We start from the raw sequence: 23,772 nt of genomic DNA, 5'->3' as shown, positions 1-23,772 counted from the left end.
TCCTTACAATCTACAGATAAATTATATCATTGTAATTCTATCTATTACAGGGCATTGCAGGATTTAATGACTGCCCTGGGTATTTCCTATTATTGCTATGAAAATAGCAAATTTCCCCATATAATGAAGAATGCATTAGTGCATAATGCTGATAACTATGGAATAGGTGTTATTGTGGACTCATAGGAATGTTCCTGTCTTTAATTTTACACATCATAAATGTGAATAATAATGTGAATAATGCATATCTTTGGTGTATTTCTAATATGTCTACTCATGCCCAAACCACTCAAATGAAGCACATCAGATTTTAAAACATGTTTCTCCTAGATAGTTTTTAAAAAAATGAGCATCTTCTGTTTTTCTGAAGAGTTAAATTTAATATTTATTTATTTTTGCTGTACCTATATTAATCCAAGTTATTCTATCTGTGCTCGAGCAATATAACAACAGCGATCAGCTATAGCGAAGGTAACCATAGATCTAGAAGACGTTTAAAATAGTATGAAAACACATAATTATGCTGAAAAGTAGGAGTAGGTAAACAAGTAGTTTATTAGGTACAGTAGGTTTTTTTGCAGATATAAAACAAGCAAGTATAATTAAGCTTAGCTTAATGTCCCATTAAGCTCAGCTTAATTATCAGCCATGTGCGGGGCACAGGGAGGGCACCCGCACCTAGGGCCTGAGAGACGGGCAGGGGAGGTTAGAGAAGTTGGAGAGGTTGGCGTGTAACCAGATGATTGGTAGGAGAGGGGAGGTGCAGGTGACCCAGTGAGATCTATGACTTCAGTGAAACCATTGGTAGGGCCTGGAGAACCATGGGAAGGTGCAGGCTCAGGCATGGTTTGAGTGGAAGCATCAACAGTCTCAGAGATACTGAGATGATCTAGGAGGTGGGCGAGTTGACAGCGCCTCAGGATATGGCTGGAGGGCGCAAGGACTCCCTGGCCACATCCACATCCATGTCCCAGGTACATGTGACATCTTCTGGCAGATTCTGCAGCACCAGAAGAGAAGAGCCCTAACTGTAACATCAAATATGACAACAATAAGATATGAGACTATATAAGTAAACAAAACAACCGAATGTAAAAATTAGAAGTAAAACTCATATACAAGATATACCCTATCTACACACTATAGTGTGTCCACTCAGAGAGGGACTCTGAGTTGTGACACTTCCTGTATAAAATCAGTGTCCCTCTTCTAACCTTTTTTGCAGCCATGTGCTCCATTTTCAGGTTCCACTCTCATTTCCAGTTCCCCACTTCAGCACATTGGCTCGTTTTTGTGCTGGCTTTGACCCAAGCGCTCGCTGCTCTTCAGTGGCTGCAGAAGATTGATTGCTTCACATTTTACTGAGTGTTCTTTACCGGGACACAAAATCTTACCCATTTATCTCTTCTCTGAGCCACAGCATCTCAGATGTGTGTGCTGCTTTATAAACACCCGATCGCTTGGGCTGAAAAGCACAGCTATAAATATTCCCATCTTGTTCCTTTTCTCTGTCTCCCTATCTCCTTTATTGCATGGCAGCAACCAGTGAGTGAGTAAATACATTTAAAGATGCATAGGCAATAGTAACATCTATTTTTCTCTCAAGGATAAATTTAACCTCCCTCTGGACTTAATGTGCTTTCAGTGCCAAAGAAGAAGGCAAGGACAAATGGTGTACTTGGATGATGGACGTTCTGCCTTTCTCAAAGCTCACTTATTCTTTTTAATACTGTTGACACAATTATATTCTTTCAGAGTGTACCCGTTTGATCTCACTGTAAAAATGGCTCTATGTACTTAGCATAATGACCATCACATGTATCTTTTGTGTCCTTGTTTACCTCAAGTTCTTTGCTACGTCAGGCTCTCTCAACAGCTGTATTACCACAGCCCTTGTTAAAACTATTCATGAATAATTTATTTACAAGAAAATGTTTAAACACTTCTTTTTTTTTATAAGAACAAAATACATGTGAACTACAGTACAGTAAATGGTTGAAGTCAGCATTTAAATAAACATAAATAAAATAGATAACAGGCCTATAACAAGACAGAGCCGCTAATAACATTTTATTAATCTCTTTTTATTCATTTTAACTAGATTGAAATGTATTTAAAGAAGCATCTAAATACAAATTTCTGCTTCTTTGCAGCTGGACCAGGATCATATGCCTCCATGATCTCAACATGAACCTCACTGTCTCAATTAGGCTGATCAGAATTGAGTACTTTTAGCAAGAAATTTGCTAAACGATATTGTTTGACCAACCACATGATTGTACAGTGATCATTTACCATCATTAGGTCATTAGGTCTTGGCACAAGCAGCTTTGATTTCCACAAGAAAGGAACAAAATGGAACATATGAATATCTGACCGGACATGAGAACATTTGAATTTTGGAAATGGAAAGAGTGTATATGATTGTATGACAGGAATTTTGAATAATGTAATTGAATATCTGTGTTATAAATGGAACATATGAATATCTGACCGGACATGAGAACATTTGAATTTTGGAAATGGAAAGAGTGTATATGATTGTATGACAGGAATTTTGAATAATGTAATTGAATATCTGTGTTATCTTTCATATCAGGAGAAAGTAGTGCTTTATTTCAATAATTTCAATTATTTCATTATTTAGCTATGGCAAAATACAGTATTAAACAGAAATGAAAACCATTTAGGGGCAGCATGGTGGCTTAGTGGTTAGCACAGTTGCCTAACAACAAAGGTCCTGGGGCAGGGGCCTTTCTGTGTGGAGTTTTCATGTTCTCCCCGTGCCTGTGTGGGTTTACTACGGGTACTCCGGTTTCCTCCCTCAGTCCAAAAACATGTACATTAGGTTGATTGATAATACTAAATTGCCTGTAGGAGTGAGTGTGTGTGTGGTTATCTGTCTATATGTGTGCCTGTGATGGACTAGAGACCTGTGGCCCTGTGATGGACTGGAGACCTCTGGGCCTGTGATGGACTGGAGGCCTTTCGCCCCAGTGTGCACTGGGATAGGCTCCAGCAGTAATAATTAGAAAGAAAGCGGGTATAGACTATGGATAGAAAACATTTAGCAAACTACAAAAATCCTGCAAAAAGTTTATATATATTTTTCTCATAATTTTTACATGAAAACTGTTGATAAAGTGATGGAAGTGACAAAAACTACATCACTTTCTTCAAATTAGTAAGAAAAAAAGTACAAAGTCTGAAGTTACAATCTGATGTCTGACAAAGCAACAAAGCTTTCCAAAAATGTTAAAATAAATGTCTCTTTACCATATTAATAGACATCACCATTCCTGTGATTTACCTATTACTATATATTAGAATGAACATAAGCTACTCTCAGAGCTGCTGTTATAGAAGATTATAGAAGACACCTTTTGATCACACACATTTATGAATTCAACAGCACTGTGGTTTATTTAAAGCCTATAATCATATATTTCAAAATTGTTTTGCATGTCATGCCATTGTCTTGCTAGCTTCTTCATTAATTTCTTCTGCTGACATTGGCTCTGTCCCCAGCTAAAATGGAAGTGCTCAGTGACACCACCTTTTCCTTAAAAGGAAGCTAATGAGGCTTGTGCAGTTTCAGCAGTGGATGTGTGGTCGCCTGTTGAGAAGTGGAAAGCTTATGAGTGTTTTCATTGCAATTAAACTTCACCTCGCAGACAGCAGAGGGCTCTAAATCTACAGACAATTCCTTTAATTGCTACTTGTCTCTTTTTTTTTCTTGTTGATGTCATGAACTAAAGTTCACTACTCTGAGCTTTCTGGGAAAAAGATAAAGATAGTTTCATGGTTTTTATCTTCCCTTATGTCTCTTTACAGGAATGTGATCATCAGATTTACTGCAAAACACGAGATAAAACCTAAAGCCAAAAGCAAAAATGGAATACTGAATGCTAACCATCACCCATTAAACTCTTTTTAAAAAAATGCTTTGAACAGATTTAGCTACAACTAATCTAGCAGTCCTTAATTCACTGTTTTTCATAATAATGGACAAATATAAATTTATATGTTATCATTTTTAATCTGAATTTAAAGCTGCTTTGCAACAATGCCCATTGTTAAAAGTGCTATACAAATAAAATTGAACTGAACTGAAACACACACCCATGCAAGATAATGAGTTTTATCACAGTATTATGCAATTTTCCCAAAGTATCTGCAAGGTAAACAAACCAGTAATTTTATACAGGACCAACAGGATCTATCTGGTAAAAGTGATCTATCTATCTATCTATCTATCTATCTATCTATCTATCTATCTATCTATCTATCTATCTATCTATCTATCTATCTATCTATCTATGTACAGTATCTATCTATCTATCTATCTATCTATTGACATTGTAAAATAATAGTAAGTACAAAAAAAGAAAAGGGAAGAAAAGCAGAAATCATCTGTTTGTTTGTTTATCCATCCATTCATTCATTCATTCATTCATTCATTTTTAATTCATTCTAACCCTAACCCTAGACCAAGCACTATAAACTATAAGGAGCAATATTAAACAGATGACCACGCAACCACTTAAAAAGTGCTGCATGCAGTTTTATTAACACCAACACAAAAATTACACTCACTTTAGGGTTTGTGTTTGTGACTCATCACACCTGATGCTTCACTCCAGGAGTTGTTCAACAGACCGATCATCTGAACATTGGGGTAACCAAAATAACACTGGCTAATCATTTGTCAGGCACGTTCGAACCATTATAATTAAGGATTTTGCATTTCCAGGAGCGAGACGACTCATCGGCCGTTGACTTAACCTTAATGACATCTTTGTTAGCACTGCTAGTTGTCAGCAATCATTGCTATGGCAACAATGACCTGTTGCCATAGCAAGAATTCATGACTTTCAGAACTTTAAAACACTGGAGAATAAATTAGCTTTCAGACACCAAAAAGTACTGATCTGGAGAATAATATTAAAGTGTTAGGGCTACCATCAGACATTTAGACATGGAGGAAACAGACACAAATACATGATATGAATTAAAAATTATGTCAGTGCAAGGGTCCTTACCAAGATATATAAGAAGACAAACGTGTGTGTGTGTGTGTGTGTGTGTGTGTGTGAGAGAGAGAGAGAGAGAGAGATGATGCAGGCATACAGTTGCGATAACGTGTTCGTTCGCGCGTGCGTCTCTCTTTCTCTCTCTCTCTCTCTCTAATTGCTATAGGCAATTTTACAGAGATCTTTTTTTTCTGCAGCGGTGATTAAAAGGCTTGAGCAGAGCTACCTCCCGCTTGGACACAGCATGCACTATACAGGGGACAGAAGACATGGTTTTGGAAGCGGTGCGCATGGCGTTAGTAAGACGCAACTTAGGATTTGTTTGCGCGTCTTGGGTTGGTGCTTACTGACTTGTTAATTGTTTGTTTAAGTGCTGGACCTCTTCATCATGGAGCTATCCGACGGCTTGGACAGTGATGTAGATAAGCTAGCTCCTCATCTGTTCAATGACTCCATTTTCAGTGCAAATATGAGCGCATTGGACGAAGAAGATGGCCTTCTGCCGACCGGAGTTAAGATCACGGTGGTTGCGCTGTACTGCATCGTTTGTGTAGTGGGACTTGTGGGGAACAGCCTGGTCATGTATGTCATCATCAGGTAAGCATGTCTTAATGTTCTAAAGTTCAGCTAACTAAGTGGGAAGAGTGTTCAAGTCAGTGTGAATTCTGGATTAAAGAGTAGCGTAATATAGACTGGAGTGAAAGTGTGCGTGTGTGTATTAGTAATGTATGCGTAATTGCCTTTATGCATTTATTTAAATGAAGAAAATAAAGATCAAATGATTATTAGCTGCATAGTTAGTGAAGAGTCATACCAGTGTAAAGTTGTCCTAAAGGTTATAGATTTGGCTGTGGTGATGGAAAGACCTAGGATTTAACGTTCAGCATGCAAAGGGTTTTTCGACCACAAGGTCCTCTAAGAAAATCAATACTTTTAAATTATCCTGCTGTCCATCACTTGCAGCAGGGTATGCGGGCTGACGTATGCGAGCAGATTCATTTTGGCATTGTGTCAGTGAGTTAGAGATTGGGGGAGAGAAAGCTAATCTAAAAAGAAATATAGACAAACACTTGAAATCCCATCCTTGATGCCCTCTATGTCCACCGGCCTTACTCCAAAGGTTAAACACTGGTTCTCCTAGGTTGCCATCGTGCATGTTGATTAGATTGCAGAGTAAGTGCATGATGATTTATTGGCAAGGGTCTGTCTGAAGATCACAGATCAGTGGGGATGTCTTTGAATGTTTAAGCATCATGTTTATGATTTTATTCAAGTTGATTCCGAAACACTCCATCATGTCCAACAATCTAGGTAGCACTACAAATAACTATTCTTGTATATTTCACTATTACACTTACAAAGCTAATAATGAACTCAGAGCAATAATAAATCTAAGTAATAAACCTTTCTTTGGGGTGCCCTTATTTTTTTGACCTTTAATGTGTATCTTTCGCCTAGAAATGTGGATTTAGTGTAACTTTAACAATGATTTATGGTACATAAATGGACCATAATTAGTTTAAGAGTAAAGCTGTACAAGTACAACCCATTTTATAGGTAAAATATACATTGGCTAAAAAAGATGTACTTGAGGGTTAGCTAGTACACTAACTGTAGTGGTAAAGATTAAGAGCATTTATGAATATAACCAACACTTACAATAATCGTTAAAAATTTAAAAAATACTTTAAATCCTATCTGAATCCTTCTGAATATGCCTCTGAATCCTTTTGCTGGTTAGTATACCAGATCTAGATCTGATCTAAAATACAAGCATATTCCCACTTGAATGCTTTACAATAAGCATGTAAATTTCCTATATATGGTCTTAAAGACACACCCACATACAGTGCTCTTATTGTTACATACAGATTCAACAACTTATTTGTTGAATTGTTTGTTATACTATATGACTGACATTCCTCTTTCTTTCGTATTTTACTTGTCATGATGTTGCATGTGAGACCTTTAGAACTGTCTTACATTCTTCCTCGCCTTATTCTCGTTAAACATGTAATTAAGAAAGAATCCCATGCCTGACTAATGCCCTACATAATTGCTTTATAATTACAATTTAGAAAATAGAAATAATGCCAGCACTAGTGTGGTCTAGCATAAAGAGGAAGCGACTGTACTGTATGTCACCCTGTACATTCACAGTGTTGCTGAAAGCCCTGACAGAGAAAAAGTCGCTGAAGAGAGCCTATTTTAATACTCCTGTTGCTATGCTTGTTACTAAGCATATTTAATTCAGTGTAGACTGTTGACCATTCATTGAAATTAGGCTGAAATTACTCTGTGTGAAGCTGCTGTGTTTCAACAATATTTAATAACATTTTTCCAACATCTGCTACTGATCTAAATAGAAGTTTTAAATATGCATTGCAAGTTTTATTAAATACTCTATGACAAAGGAATTCCTATTTCAATGGCCATTTTTATTTTGTACAGCTGCTCATTCCTGCTGTTATCTAATTGGCCAATCATGTATTAGTAGCATAGTGCAAAAATGCCAGCCAAAGATCCATCCAAAATCAGTAATCTGAGGCTACAAAGGGCACCGTTTTAAAGAAACTTGACAAAATTTGCCAAAAGGTTTAATGTGTGGTGATTTCTGAGGTGCTTTTCTGCTCACCATATATAAAATAGTTATTAGCATTTCTGTAGACTGTCTGTATGCTAAATTTTTGGTGTTGTTGTTTTGCACCTGTCTGATTAATTTCTAGAGACTGTTGTGAGTGAAAATCCAAGAAAATTGTTAGTTTCTGAAATACTCAAACTAACAAGTCTGGCATCAGCAACCATACCATGGTCAAAGTCAATGAGATCACATTTATTTCCCATTATGGAGTGTCCTGTGAAAAATGTGAGTGTGAGTGTATCTGTTTAAACAAACCAATTATTAATATGTGCTGATTAATTTGATTCAATAATAGTAGTAGTAGTAGTAGTATTTAGTAGATTCGTTTTATGATATAATATCATAGCTTATGTAGAAATTGGTCATAGTTATGGGTAGATATCAGTTGTCTTTTAATTATACGTCCAGGTATACAAAGATGAAGACGGCCACAAACATCTATATCTTTAACCTGGCGCTGGCTGATGCCCTCGTTCTGGCTACTCTACCTTTCCAAGGCATGGATGTTCTACTAGGCTTCTGGCCATTTGGCTTGACTCTCTGCAAGATGGTGGTGGCCATTGACTACTACAACATGTTTACCAGCATCTTCACTCTGACCGTTATGAGTGTGAACCGTTACATCGCTGTGTGCCACCCAGTGCGTTCGCTGGCAGTGCGTACGCCCGAAAGTGCCAAGCTGGTCAATGTGGCGGTGTGGGTACTGGCTTCTGCCATAGGAATACCTGTTATGCTCATGGGACAAGTGGAAGCAGAATCCAATGGTAGTCATCACCAAGCATTATCTGTCTCCTTTATTCAGCTTCATCTTTCCACCAAGCATTCAGTCACTGTGTTCATTCATCTCATTTTACTGTTAGAATTGTACTGGGTATTTTTTAGTAATTTCATTAATTGTTTGAACCTTAAGTTTGAAGCTCCATATTTTTCAGATAAAGAGAATTTCTTGTATGAGAATATATAACTATAAACTATACAATATTCTGTAATGGTCACTGTATTGCAATGTGCTATGCTACTTTTCTAAAAATTAAAATCAAGATTTCTTCACGGCTAATTTTCAGTACTATTCAAATTGTTGCTATTTTTTTTCCAGGTATCGAGTGTATGGTGGTGCTTCCTGATCCTCGATGCTATTCGGAACCTGTATTCGGTATCTGTGTGTTCCTTTTCTCTTTTTTGATTCCAGTGGCTATCATAAGCATTTGTTACGGCTTGATGGTGCGACGCCTACGTAGCGTTCGTCTCCTCTCTGGCTCCCGTCTCAAGGACCGTAACTTGCGAAGGATCACGCAGCTGGTGCTGGCTGTGGTGGCTGCATTTGTGCTCTGTTGGATGCCTATTCAGGTCCTCGCTCTAATTCAGGCTTTGAGGAAGGTGGACTTAGGAGGCAGCCAGACCTCTGTAGCAGCAATGCACTTCTGCATTGCACTGGGTTATGCTAATAGCAGTCTCAACCCTGTGCTCTATGCCTTCTTGGATGAAAATTTTAAACGCTGTTTCCGTGAGTTCTGCGTGCAAACCAGCACAGATGTGGAACTGGAACCCCAGCAAAGGAGATCAGTGAGGAAGGTGGAACAAGAGTTCGTACAAGAAAACGGAGTGGTTAATGAAGCTGGTGCCATTCCCAGGTGTGAAGATTAGAACTATAACCTGGAGAATAAAGGTGCTCTATTTTAATGCTCACAGCCTTGAACCCTTCTATGAATACAGTTTGTGCTGTAAAATTTGCTTATCTGTAAATTCTGTTGCTGTGTTTTGCTGTGTTGTTTAGCTGTGGGACTAAATACCAGTAAATTGCCTCATGGCTTGGGACAAAAGGGCTTATTCTATATCTTTTTATAGCCACAATCACTGAAACATTAATATATTAAATCTGCCTTATATCTAGACACACAGAACTTTCCTTTATATGTTTTACATATAAGAGCAGGTATTAGTTATTGATCTGTTGCTATGCACAATTTTTTAACCCCCTCTACCTAGTGCATCAAGTGGATGATTAATGCAATTTAAGCATAGACAAAACATCTATAGTTAAATAAAGTCAAGGTGGAAGAGTGCTAAAAAAGTTGGTATTTTTACATTTAAACTAATTAAATGCCAAATAAATGTAGGCACATTACAGGTAGACTTAACATACAGGCACCTTATTATAATATAAACCCCTTTATAGTTTTTTAACCAGCATGCTGACTTTTATTTTGAATATGTAAACATTGTATATCCTATAAATAATAAATATATTACACTTTATCACATTGTAACAATATCCCTGTCTACATAAATTACAGTCACATCTGAAATGTGTCCAGAAACATAGCATAGTAGTGTATATGTTTGTAATTAATAAATGTCTGCATTTGACACAGGATGGATGTGCTGTGTATTTTTTTTATGTGCTTTTTTAAAAAGGTGACTTATACCTTGTTTTTTTCTGGAGCAGCCGAAATTAGCAAGAGGGAAAGGATGGAAAAATAGTTCTAATTTTATCTGCCTGAGTGCCAGTCAGGAAAAAAATAAAATATCGGTGTGAATAAGTGGAAGTGGAATGGAATAAAAATGGAATGGAAGTGGAACAAAATGATGAGAGAGGTTTGTGTCTTAAGCACCTATGCTAGCACCCGTGGTGAATATGATGACAAATCCAAATCAAATAATCTTTATTTTAGTTGATCTGTTCGTCCAGCTATTTTGGAAAATATACACGCCTAGGGTTAGGGTTGTATGTGTCAGCAATGCTCTTAGATAGACCCTCTAGTTTATATACTAACCCAGATTTATTTATCAAAGGTGAGTGGAAATGATGAATGAACAGACACGTGACACATTAATTAATGAATCAACTAGAGCCGTGTAAATGTAAGACTCCTTTCACAAATCCCTTATTTCTATATGTATTCAAAACCCCCAATTTTCCCCATATATACATCCAATCTGTGCAACACACGGCCTAATTTATGCAAATGTTTGATAATGAGCTAATTAAACAAAAGCACTCAGCAGGCTAAACAGATTTGAGAAAAGAAATTAAACAGACGGGGAAATTTCAGTGCAGAAGCTACAAACAAAAGACTTCTATGGAAATATGGCTTATTTTGTATGAAGCTGTTTAATGCCACAATTAGTTAGAAGTTAGAAGGCTGAATCATTTTCCAACTTTACCTATAGTTAAGTGGACTTTACGTCTAGCTAAGCTTTTATTTTAGAATTCAAAATAGATCAGATTTAACTGGTCAGATTTAATTTAAGTTTTATTTATACTTCCAAATAAATTTTTATTTTGGAAAAAGAAATTTAATCAGAGACTTTTTACAAATTTTTAGACACATTTACCCGCATTAAGTAATCTAATTCATCAAACCATGGCAGTTTAATGTCTATACCCAAGCTTCTTTTTTTTCTATACCCAAACCACTCTTTTCTATACCATTTCCTGTAAATTAGAACACCAGTGTCCATGATAACAAGAAAGCAGCAGGTGGACTTGCAGAAATATTCTAAGCCATCTACCAAACTCAAGAAATCTATGGAAACTACAGCTACAGACTGAAGTGAAAGTGCTGTCTTCTATTCCTAGTCTGCTTTGTAGAATGTATGCTGGGGCAGAGTTGTGAGGAAAAAATAGTCCTACGTAGCTGTCATAACCACAAAGCAGTCTTGTGCCAAGTTCAAGCCAGGAATGCATTTCAGTATCCATATCTATAGAATGTCAAGCTCAACTGAATTAAAAAATTGCAATATACATACTAAAGAAAAGAGGTGGGCCAAAGGACATGAGTCACATTATTTACATCTTTGCTTGCTAGTGACCCCTACTGCGCTGTAGATGAGGAAGAGACCACACCCATTAGGATAGCATAGGATCCTAAAGAAATTTGTATTGATTTATTGTGATGAATCGTTTTTAGAGGACAAGCGCACACAAACCATACCCGTAAATATTCTCACACAGTTTTTCCTTTAATTTGACACTTGACTGTAAAGAGTAGGTGAATTAAAGATTTTATTCACCTTTTCACCTTTTTACTATACAAGTACCACCAACTAGGTCATCTGATACTCTGGGAGGTGGATGGAAAGTGCATTTACTTTCGAAGCATCAATTTGGGTGCTTGTAAAGAATGGCATGTTTTGGCAAAATCTGTGAAGACAAAATATACAATTTTGTTTAATGGATCATTCTGGATAGTTAAATTTGAATATACGTGTGTCTGTGTTGACGTTAATATTTTGGCACATTTGGCCTAGACCAGGGTTCCTCAAATCTTTCCCTAGAGGGCCAATGCACTGCAGTGTTTAGCTCCAACCCTGATCAAACTCCTCTACCAGTGATTTTGTAATGATCCTGGAGACACTGATTAGGTGTGTTTGATTAAGGTTAGAGCTAAACTCTGCAGGAAAGTGATCAGATTTGAGGATCCCTGGTCTAGACCCCTGTAGGAGTGGCATAGACAATATTTATATATATTATACTTTATAGCTATTTTATTCCCACCATGCTCATTTATTTCATGCCCTGCTCAGTTTGTGCTAAATTTATAGTCAGCTACTGTATATGGTCAGTTTACCTGATAAAACTGCTTAGTGGATGAACAGACAGAGACATCTAGTGGCTTCTTATAAAACAGGCAGAGAATGTGTATGTTAAAAAAATAATTAATGAAGAAAAAAAGCACTGATAACGTGCTGGGCCATGGTGCAACAAAACTCTACTCTAGATACTAACAAGCCAAATACGAGGTATAAACCTTTATAAAAACATAATCATTACTTAAGCTACCATCAAAGGCAGTGATACTCCAACATTTTTGCAGATAGTGACCCTTTTAATTATAAAATACATTCCATGGAGCCACTCACTACAGATTTATTTTAAAAAATATAATCCAACTATTCTAATAGACTGTAATATTTAAGCTATTTATTAGAGCCAAAGAGCATTAGAACACGTTTATAGTCCAACTAGTTTTTGAATTAGGGTTCAGATTAAATACATTTAATTCAAGTGGTAAATTAAATGGGCTAACAACTAGAAAAACTTAATAATAGATTTCACTCACAGAGCCACTGAGCCAAGGATTTAATTGAATAAAGAATTCAAGAAATGCTCAAGATCAGTGATAGTGTTAAGAAAGTGTATACGCTTTCTGTAAGCTTAACTGTATCAAATGTACATATCAGAGATGTAAAATGTTGACTTGCTGAGAGTCTTGACCACATTGGAATTATTTAAAAATGATCAATAATATTAGTGAATGTTTATATATTTCACTCCTGTTTCTTGTGAATGCTGGAGATAACCACAGATAGACCATACTATGTCTTATATATACACTGATCAGGCATAACATTATGACCACTGACAGGTGCAGGGAATAGCACTGATGATCTCCTCATCATGGCACCTGTTAGTGGGTGGGATATATTAGGCAGCAAGTGAACATTTTGTCCTCAATGTTGATGTGTTAGAAGCAGGAAAAATGGGCAAAAGTAAAAATCTGAGCGAGTTTGACAAGGGCCAAATTGTGATGGCTAGATGACTGGATCAGAGCATCTCCAAAACTGCAGCTCTTGTGGGGAGTTCCCGGTCTGCAGTGGTCAGTATATATCAAAAGTGGTCCAAGGAAGGAACAGTGGTGAACCAGCAGCAGGGTCATGGGCGGCCAAGGCTCATTGATGCACGTGGGGAGTGAAGGCTGGCCCGTGTGATCTGATCTAACAGACGAGCTACTGTTGCTCAAATTGCTGAAGAAGTTAATGCTGGTTCTGATATAAAGGTGTCAGAATACACAGTGCATGAAGGGTCAGGGCTGTTTTGCCAGCGAAAGGGAGAGGAACACAATATTAGGCCGGTGGTCATAATGTTATGCCTGGTTGGTGTATAGCCCTTCCGTTCATTAAATATTAACCTGTTCATCCTCTACCACTAGTCCAATTTGTCACAGACCATACAGCCTTTTTATATTTTTTCCTACATGCCACCAGCAGATGTCAGCTCTGCTCCACTGAGCTCTACATTTAGTCTGTGCTGCCAAAACTTTCTTATTAAGAATAATACCTCAGCTAATGCTTTGAAATTAATTAAACTAAGGCACATACAACCATTTGCAAAAGCTCAGTTTAATGGTACTGGCTGTTATAAAAGGTTTTTGTTTCTTAAAGTTTGGGACACATCACATTTGTTAAACAATTATATTTTTTATTAATTAAAGAATGATGTACTTTTATCCAGCACCAGCCTTTCCATTTTCTCTTTCTTGGAGTTCAGAACAATAAAAAAAAAACCTACAGCTTGTCATGTTAGCTAGAAACTGGAAAATGCAGCAAAATCTTACTAAGGGTTACAATGCCCTGACATCTGAGACACCACATGAGTCACTCTGAATGAGACGCTGTAATGCCTTCCTGTCTGAAGGCTTTTTGGAAAACTTATAGAAACGCCATAGCAAGTGCTGACAGTGGAGACTCCTTGCACAGCTCATAAATACATGTCTCTGCACAGAACGCTTTACAATATCACACATTTTAAAATATGTCCTTTAAGTGAAGCAGTTGCCATAGACGTCCATCTGTAAGTTGTTTCAAAACCATGTCAACAGAAGGAGCGCATTAATGTATACATGCAGGAGGATGTATTTACCCAGTTAACATTATAACAGCATAAAGCAAGGTGTTGCAGAGAAAATCAAAATAAATCTTTAATTAAAAATCATTAAATAAATCATTAATGTACACAGTCACACCCAGTCAAGCTCTGATTCCTCTCCCGCAAAAGATTTGCTGGCAAACTGAAGTGCCTCATTAACCCCAATGTCCCTGGTGGCAGTAAACAGCATGAATTGTTCATCGTTCCCATGATGGAGTCTAGGCTTAATGTTCGCTTTCTTTCTCGAAAGGTTTACGTGCCTTACCAAGAACTGTGGGTGGCAAGCACACTGATCTTCATGTGCATCAATGCACATTGTCCTGTTGTTCAAGTACAAAAATAAAACATGTAGCCTGTCTATCTTTCTCCAGTTTGTGAATAAATAAGGAGGGCTTCATGGTGTGTTTTAAGATGGCGATCACTAGTCATCTCTTTCAATTTGTGAGTATTGCAGAGCTTCTTCTTGCCTTTCGATTGTGGATGTCATAAAAATACTAATCAACCTTTCAAAGTGTACATATTCCAGTGGCATGCTCTTTGAGATATGGTTGATTTTCTGTGTAATCCCTTCATCTAAACCATATTGGACTCAAAGCTGTTGCTGTTCAGCCCACTACTGATTGTAGCAGTATTGCTCAGTACCACATTGTTCCTGTTCTCACTGTTTAGGCATTCGCATCCAGAGCTTCTGGAAATGACTTGACAAGCAAGCCACAGGCTGCCTTTTTATCTATTTTGGCCCATGACTGTTCAATGGGCAGCTGGCCTACAAACCTTCTCTGCTAGTGAAAATAACAAAAGATCATTTGACAAGTGCATGGGGACACACACATTGTGTAATCTGCAGTGAAAAAGGAAAAAAAAATCTGGCATGGGGTAAGAAACTTGCATCTTATTGTATACTCACTCAGAATAATCAGAAAAGCTCTCGCAGCAGCTTGCTTGGCATGCACCACATTTTCCACGACATTTCTAAAACAGGAGTGCTCTTCTACTAGTGCTCTTCTGCTGTGCACAGTGTAGTCTAGGACCAAAGACTTGAGGCTTTTGTGCCTGTTTCAAACATCTGTCTGGCCTGAAGGCTGTTGTTCCTGGAGGGGGTCTATCTGCAAAACAGATGTCATACACATTAATGAAAAACTGATCAGTGCAAGATTGTGACCACTGTATTAATCATCAGTACAATGGAGGCATACGTTTATATGTCATCTACTTTCTTTCTGCAAAGCAAGCCTGTCCCCTGGCTGAAACAAACATGCTTCCTGTCTTCTTTCAGTTGTTGGCTGTATCTCTGAACAGAAAGGATAAATTAAAAAATGTGAATATGTACACTGCCTACATTACAATGTCTGCAGCAAAAACTGCACCTTCATGCCTGCATGCATGCATCTATAGGGTGCTCTATAGGGTCTGCTTTTGTGATTGATAGCTGAATGGTAGATTATGGTTTACGTTAGCACTGTGCATAGCATTTGATTTCATTTTTAGGTTTTTCTTGCCTTGCCTAGCATTAGCCCAGCCCTTTACCTATAGCATTACCCCTTTTTGTCCTAGTTTTCTGGTATCATTTCAGTCTTTGTTTCTTTTTGTTCTTCTTAAAAGAGTTTCTGCATTTACATTTGTCTCTGCTGCAACTTTGTTACAAAATGCTCCAACCAATTATGGATGCAGCAGAACAGGCAGTGCTAGAGCAGGAGTTGGCAGAGCAGGCCCTTCTCCTCAAGCAAAACCAACTCCTGCTTGAGTAGATGCTCAGCAACTGGGCCAAGTGGGGTAGATGGGCATATGCTTCTCCCCCTGCCCCCCTGCACTTCTCACTCCCAGCTAAATACTTCACACCCCCACTCTGCTCCACTGTGGACATCATTCCGCTCCCTTGCTTCAACACAGAAATATAGTCAGGGATTGAAGTAGTGGACGGTTCAGAATATACATATTTAACTGCACAGGTAAAAATTTAAGAGTCAAGGTCCTCTTTTAGGATCACCTAACATTCATTGACCAAATACTTTATAAGAAACACTATACTAATACTGGGTAGGGACTTCTTTTGCTCTCAGAACAGCCTCATTTCTTTGTGACATTGGTTCCACAAGATGTCAGAAACATTCCTTTGAGATACTGGTCCACTGTGACATGATTCCAACACACAATTCCTGCAGATTATTCAGGTCCACTTAAATGCTGAAAATCTCCCATTCTACCACATCACAAAGATGATCTACTGGATTCAGATCTAGTGATTGGGAAGAAGACTGAACTCATTGCCATGTTCAAGAAACCAGTTTGAGAGACTTTGGCTTTGTGACATGGTGATTTATCATGCTGGAATTAACCATTAGAAGATGGGGAAGCTGTGGCCAGGGAGGGATACACATGATCATCAATACTTAGTCTGTGGCATTCAAGCAGTGATTGATATTAACAGAACCAAAGCATGCAAAGAAAGCATTCCAAGTAAGTATCATTGAAGGTGCAATCACTGATATTTGATCATTGACATTTATGTATTGAAACATTGGTCTTTAATCATTTAGGTCCGTGCTTGGCTTTACAGGGACTGAGACAATGGTAAGCACTTTTAAAGGTCTCAGGATTAGCTGATGACGTGTGTACACTGGGGCTAAATAATCAACAAAGTGCTTTAAAAGTACAAAAGAGACTGAGTCTGGGCCGGGTGCCTTCCTGGACATTACTTTCCTAAATAGCTTGTTCACCTTTTGTCAGATTTTACAAAATCTGACAAATGAAGTCACATGTTCATGCATTCTTTGAAAAAAGGCCAGTTGCAGAAATAAACAGACTCCAATCCGTGGTGTCAAAACAGTCCTCTATGGCTCCACCTGTCCTAATTTTTCCTACAATGGTCACACTGGGCATATCCAATTTATGATTAATAAGAATGTCCAGATACTTATCCAATTGGGAAAAAAAACCTCACTTGTTCCCTTATATCGTTATTCAGTTCTCTACTAGGACTTGTTCCTTCCTATCTTTATTCATGCGTATTAAAATAGGTTTCAGTTTGCTTTTTAAAAATGTCAGGACAAACTGGGCAAAACAAAACAAAAAGGATTGGAACACTGTACAAAAGAACCTTAACCGAGCTAAACAGTTTAACTGAGAGAACTGAAATCCATTTTAAAGGATATGGAAGCTGTCTCTATTGGTACATGCTGTTCTTTCTTTTTTCAAACAATCTTTTTATCATATGATAACTATATTGAGTTGCACTGTGGCTTAGTATTTCTGCCTTGCACATATCTGCCTTGCACCTATATGCTTATATTACATCATTGCTTTATCTGCTTGCTTGGTGAAAGTTTTTGTGCTGCCATCTTGGTCAGGAAAAGAAGACATTTTTACCCTCAACAAGATTTTTTTAAAGAAAATAAAGGTTTCAAAATAAATAAAGTGATAAAACAACATTATTATTATTATTATTATTATTATTATTATTATTATTATTATTATCATTATTATTATTATTATTATTATTATTATTATTATTATTATTATTGTGTCTAATGTGCGATTTTTAATAATATTTTAATAATATTTACCAGATATAGTTTCCGTGATATCACATGTTTATACATGATTTCAGGGAATAATTCAGTGAAATGCACTTTAACATGTTTTTTTTCTCATATTACTTATCATCATGAAAAAAAAGTATGATCACATGTAAAAATTTATGTGTTTTTTGTTTAAGGATTCATACTTTTTTTGTTTTTTGTTTGTCCCAATTGGAATGTGTTCATTTTCCCAGCCTGTAGAATCGGGTCAAATGGTCGTAATCAGTTATTAAAGTGTTAATGCGCTTATGAACACAATGCACAACCTCCATGTGGGCCACTTTTTAATTCTTGATTGCTTACGGTTGGGCTTATGTGGAGGAAATGACCTTGACAGAACTGTAACAGAGGAGGAGAGAAGAATAAGAGAAAATGGGTGGCCGATCGATGGTCTGTGGACCACTGCGCAAGGAACATTAGGCTATAATACCAGTCAGTTTTAATAGTAACTAGGGGGCGCTTTAAAAACAATGGGGCAGAAACATTTACATCTGCGGCATTTGGCAGGCGCCTTATCTAAAGCACTATAGAATAACAGAAGTATAATACAGTATAGCTGCAGTTTTACCTGATACGAACAGGTTGAATGAAATAACATGGGTTGGTTAATAATTAAAGCAAAATAAGGACGTAATAAGGCTTTGGTATAGTCCATCATATATTGTAAGTAGTTCACAACTGTATAACTCCCAGTGTTAAATTACAGCTGTTTTCATATAAATACAGCTGGGAACAACTGGGCGATTTAATAAGACACTGCGAATATTGCTGTGTGTAGACCTATACAAATACTTTAGACTCAATGGTTTATTTTCATGTCACAGTATCCAGACCATAATCTACTTGGAGACAGATAGATCCCATAGGAAAAGTGACGAAAGTCAGATACTCAGAAAGGGATGAAACGATCCCCACCGAACCACAACCCTTTTACTCCCCTCCACGTCCCTCCCACGCATGCACACACTGACATACGACCCCCCATCTATCTACCCCTCCCTCTATTTCTCCATCCCTCCCTCTCTCCCTCCCTCTGTCAATCGCTCCCACCTCACTCCTTTCTACTCTCTTTTCTACAACAAACATGGCCGCGAAGTCGGACGGCACGGCTGTGCCGTTACAGAACGACATCCCGCCTTTGTGCGCGCGTACTCCCGTTCTGAGCTCGCCGCGCGGCCGTTACTCTCTACTGGACTGCTGCTGGACCCTCGGTGCTCTCCTCGTGTTTTTCTCGGACGGGGCCTCCGACCTGTGGCTGGCCGCCGACTATTACCTGCGACGGGACTACCGCTGGTTCGCGCTCACGCTCGTCTTCGTGGTCGTGCCGTCTGTGGTGGTGCAGGTGCTGAGCTTCCGCTGGTTCGCGTATGACTACTCGGAGTCGAGCAGCGCTGGTTCCGCTGCGGCAGCCGTGGTGGCGGCGTCGGGAGCTCAGAGGCGCTTCAGCACCGCGGAGAGCGGCGCCCGGACCCGCTGCTGCAGAGCCTGCGCCTGGCTCTTCCACAGCATCGTGCACATCCTCCAGCTAGCTCAGGTCTGGAGGTAAGAATCGGATCAGTACATAAGCAATATAAAGCCTATATATCTTTTGTTAAATTATACATGATCATGTGATTAAAAGCGCTCCATGGCATGATAGCACGCTGAGTGGAAACTAGTTCATGATGTGTAGTAGGCGAAGTGTGAGCTCACTCAGTCGGATAATCCATCAAATGTGCAAGGCAATTGAATCTTCAGTGTATTGTATTTCCTTTCGTTTTTTTCATTTTCTCTTCAGACAGCTTTTGCTCTCATCGAAAGCAACACACACCCACTTGAAAGCACGGACCGCTCCACATTACTCAGAGAACGTTAATGGCTTTGAGGGATGACTGGTGGTGCTGACAGTGGGCTGTTTTAAATTAAATCTAGCATGCTTTGTTTAACATTTCAGCTCACACAGCAAACTCCCAAATCTTTAAATGAACTCTTAAAGGGTTGCATTACATAACAATATACTTTGGGGATTTATCTACAATAAAATCTAGTGTATGCTATACAAATTTGGTCACATCCTTGTAATAGCCAGCAGTCAGGGGGTTATCCCAAGCTGAGATTGAGTTATGGAGATTGTTGTGATGAAACATCCTCCCCATTATCGCTGTCCAGCATTTCCTGTTGTCTCGTGCCAGTTCATCGTCTCCTAGCCATGGAGGTTCCGGGCCCCTCCTCCTCCTCCTCCTCTTCCTCTCTTGAGCTTCTGGGTCAATAATCTCCCAGAGAGAATCGTCTACTCATCTGCTTATTCAGGCTGTCAGGCAGAAATCGCCTTAAGCACATTCTAAAATCCCTTTGTCTTTTGAACATCACAGAAGACAGACTCAGAGCGATAGGGAAGTTTTTCCTTACTAGAAACAGTTGTTCAACCTGGTGTGATACTGCTGAGCACTAAAAACCTATTCTGTCAGTGTATTTTATTTCTATATGTATGTTTTGATTGTACCAGGAATTTAAAAAAAATGACTTAATTGACACACCCATTTACATACTCATAAGATTATTATATCTGTTACAGTCTAGGTGGTGGTCAAAAAAACTGGTCATTCTCTTCATTTTGTTTTAAATGAATTAAAGGGATACGACCAATCATACAGGTACACTTTTTGAGGTATATAATTACTGAGCATGTCTGTTGCTATGCACAGTTTGTCAGTTGTCCTGTAACCTGACATGGTAGTGTGTGGGACTCTTATGGGTGGATTAAGTACAGTAGAACTGTTGGTATTTTAAACACTGCAGTTTGCTAACATTGCTGGTCGCATTGTTGGGGTGCAGTTATAGAATATAGATATAATTCTTCATCTCTAATTCTTCATGGCCACTGATGCTATATTCGTCTGCTGTACAGTTATCAAGTCAGTAGCAGTGACACAAGTGTGTTTGAAAATCCAAGCAACCTGGCATTGTCACTGCAATACTGATGATGATGCAATAAATGAATCCGTCAGTGGTCAGTGGTGTTTCTAAGATACCTTTCCATTCAGTGATGTATAGAAATAGATGTATAGAAATATGGCCTAGCCATAGATGGACTACAGTCTGTAATCGTATGTATGCAAAGTGCACCTGTATAGTTGGCACAGCAAATAAAATGACCAATTAGTATAGATTAAAGGCAGGAATTAACCAGCAACTGGCAACTGGCAGCAACATATTTTATTATTTAGAAAACATAAATATGTTTCAATCAAATTATACGGAAATGCTTTTATTGAATTTTTAATCTTGATTAGCCATCTTCCTGATTATTGTATGTTGGGTAATGAGCATATTTAAGAAATGTGGGGATAAATGAAGTCAGCCTGCCTAAAGATCTTTCTTCCTCAAACAGAGAATGTCAATTTTCAATCAAGATGTTTATAGCTAAGTCCCATAGCAAAAACCTATTCGATTCAGTCAGTTCAGTGTTTTCCCAGGCTGGTATAGTTGATAGAATGATATAATAATACATATTACAATAAATTCTACGTTTGATCCATGGTGTTATTTGAGCTTAAAAACAGAACTCTTCTTTCTTTCACAACATGTCAGAAATGTTTCAGGTTGTATCAACTTTTTAATATAAATGTGGCGTATGACATATCCCTGTGAAAACATATCTCTTTCTATTGCTCGATTAGCTACTCTGCTAAAGTGTGTGCAGCCAGCATAAATTTTTCATCGTGTTGCTCATAAACCTCAGGTTTCTTGCCACAGTAGTAAATAGTTTCTGAAAGGGCATAAGTGAGACATGGTGTAATTTTCATTCTAATTTCTGCAGGTAAGAAATATATAGATGTAAAATAACTGCGAATGTAATCTTAGGTTGGACTTTGTAAACTACGGTAAACCACAGGCAGGATCCTCACCTTGTCAGTGTGTCAGTGCATTGAGTGATTGACATGGAGCTGAGCTGTTATGTGACCAGACAGTATTTCTGGCTGACCTGCACTGTGGAGAATGGTTAATTATGCTCACTAGTGGTGACACTGTAGGCCTGCCAGCCGTGTCAGCCAAATTCAGTTGCCCTTTTGTCCTATCACTCATACCATTTCCTAAGTGGCTGTCACTGTTTTACAGTTTGTCTTTCATTCACAATGCCATTCAGTTAATCCATTTGGTTTTATTCTACAGATTCTCAGTACTTAATATTTTGTAGGTATTAAAAAATGCTTGGTAAAAGAAAAAAAAAACCCACCTTCAGCCATTATGCTCTCTTTGGGTGCCATTCTTGTAACATTCTTGTTTTATACCTAATTTTATATGAAGAACAGGACAGAAAAATGATTTAATCTAAAATCCTACACGTATAAAGGAAAGATAAGGACAGTGGTTCAAGCTTGGCAGTGAACATTTAAAATATGTGACTGTATGACATGAATAAAAAATGACAAAGGTTGCACTCTAAGTATTAAAATGTTAGGATGATGTAGATATGAGGAGAATGTATTGTGTGTATAAAGCTGTTCTCATGGAAATTTATTCAACAAACACTAGCATAAAATACCCCTGCAGGTTTGGGTGTGGGTTTGTTCTTTGAAACAGCAATGCCACTTCTGAAAGGATGATTTATAGAGATTTATAAGATTCATTTACAAATACATTTGACCGAAGAATTCATGAACATGTGTTCATTTTATACAAAAATACATGAATGACATAAATATCATACTTCTGTGAGCTTTAAGTACAAAAAAAAGTCCCAGTTCTTTTGTCAGTGCTGAGACAAAGTGTCAAAATATTAATCATACATGCATTATAGATGAGATATATCAAGAGGAGAACAGAAAAGCTGGAGTATTGCTTTATGAACTGCACTTAGATTACTGACACTTTTTGGCCATTTTGATGTAAAAACTGAAATTAAGTCTTGAAAATTGCTATGTTTTCTTTTTTTAATATGATGCAAAAAGTGATTTTAGTGTCTGTCACATTCCCGTCATCTCTTATTAAAACTTTGACCTGTGCACACACCAGACATTTGCCAAGCATATGCAAGGTTTTTGAGAAATAAGTAGTATAAAATATAAAAATAAAGGAATAAAGGAATATTTGTATTCCTACACAATCTAAAGAAATTGCCTGATAACATGTATGTATTGAATATAATGTTGGCTGTATTGTTTGCTTTGCTGATATAATGCCAATAGCACTTATGAATTACAAACAAGTCTAGTATTGAGTTCTAAAATGTTTCCCTTTCTCTCACACACGCACAGATGGCTTAAAGTTTACACCTCGGTTGTGTGGTGAGAAACTCAGTCTCACTTTTCTTTGTACCACGTGAGAAACCTGAATGATCAGATTCCTGCTGCTGTCATTCTCCTCAATGGTTCCCAGAATGAGACTTTGCGATAAATCTAGCACAACAAGCTCTCCTTGTATTCTTGGTTTCTTTTGACTGAAATTATTGCTAATGCCATTAAAGCTGACACTGGGACTGGACTCCTTACAGACCTGTGTTATTACTGATGTAGGTTTTATCTGTAGCACAAAAGTGGGAACGCTATACAAATGCTACTTATTTGAACAGGTGTGCTGGGTTTAAGGAGAAATGGAAGTGGCTATAAAGGTAAGTAGGTAGGTGTATGTTGTGGTTGTGACTTAACTAGGGTCTTGTATAGTGAATGCACAATATAAACTATGACATTTTTGGAAACTTTCCCATGTCAGTGCTTTATGATGGTCTGTAGGGTTTTTTTTTTGCCACAGGAAGACTGAGAACACTATGCACTTCTCAGTTTCTCAGTCATATGACAATATGCATTTTGTGAGAGAGAGAGAGAGAGAGAGAGAGAGACTATGTGTGTGAGTAACTCTTTACAACTACAGTTATATAAGTGATTAAAGGAA

General features: G+C 37.9%; 2 protein-coding genes and 1 long non-coding RNA gene across 4 annotated transcripts in view; 2 read left to right on the top strand and 1 right to left on the bottom strand.

The window, feature by feature from the left end:
- Window positions 1–570: 570 nt before the first annotated feature.
- On the bottom strand, window positions 571–19,582 carry LOC131365889 (uncharacterized). The gene is made up of 3 exons (XR_009206753.1): window positions 19,175–19,582; window positions 15,231–15,429; window positions 571–1,000 (listed from the first exon to the last, which is right to left on the bottom strand). It is a non-coding gene; the product is annotated as an uncharacterized LOC131365889 (long non-coding RNA).
- LOC131365888 (nociceptin receptor) lies at window positions 5,114–10,041 on the top strand. Of its 2 annotated transcripts, none has more exons than XM_058409802.1 (3): window positions 5,114–5,630; window positions 8,083–8,438; window positions 8,771–10,041. In XM_058409802.1, exons 1-3 carry the CDS (start codon window positions 5,422–5,424, stop codon window positions 9,316–9,318), a joined length of 1,113 nt encoding a protein of 370 aa, XP_058265785.1. In that variant the 5' UTR covers window positions 5,114–5,421; the 3' UTR covers window positions 9,319–10,041. The 2 variants fall into 2 exon arrangements, with proteins under 2 accessions (XP_058265785.1, XP_058265786.1); XM_058409803.1 differs by lacking the exon at window positions 5,114–5,630 and adding an exon at window positions 7,404–7,899.
- Window positions 18,974–23,772, top strand: part of xkr7a (XK related 7a) — a 19,706-nt gene continuing 14,907 nt past the window's right edge. The window contains exon 1 of the mRNA XM_058409795.1: window positions 18,974–19,443. Within this exon, the coding sequence (XP_058265778.1) occupies window positions 18,986–19,443 (458 nt within the window). The 5' untranslated portion in view covers window positions 18,974–18,985. The remainder of the gene's footprint in view (window positions 19,444–23,772) is intronic.

This window comes from Hemibagrus wyckioides, linkage group LG15 (genome assembly GCF_019097595.1).
Source record: "Hemibagrus wyckioides isolate EC202008001 linkage group LG15, SWU_Hwy_1.0, whole genome shotgun sequence".
Taxonomy (NCBI): Eukaryota; Metazoa; Chordata; class Actinopteri; order Siluriformes; family Bagridae; genus Hemibagrus; species Hemibagrus wyckioides.
This window is presented reverse-complemented; position numbering and strand designations above follow the sequence as displayed.

Excerpts from the sequence above, each read along its gene's own strand:
- LOC131365888 (XM_058409802.1), top strand. The coding sequence starts at position 5,422 with ATGGAGCTATCCGACGGCTTGGACAGTGATGTAGATAAGCTAGCTCCT. Across the intron at positions 5,631-8,082 it reads GTCATGTATGTCATCATCAG|GTATACAAAGATGAAGACGG; the intron begins GTAAGCATGTCT and ends TTATACGTCCAG. Across the intron at positions 8,439-8,770 it reads AGTGGAAGCAGAATCCAATG|GTATCGAGTGTATGGTGGTG; the intron begins GTAGTCATCACC and ends TTTTTTTTCCAG.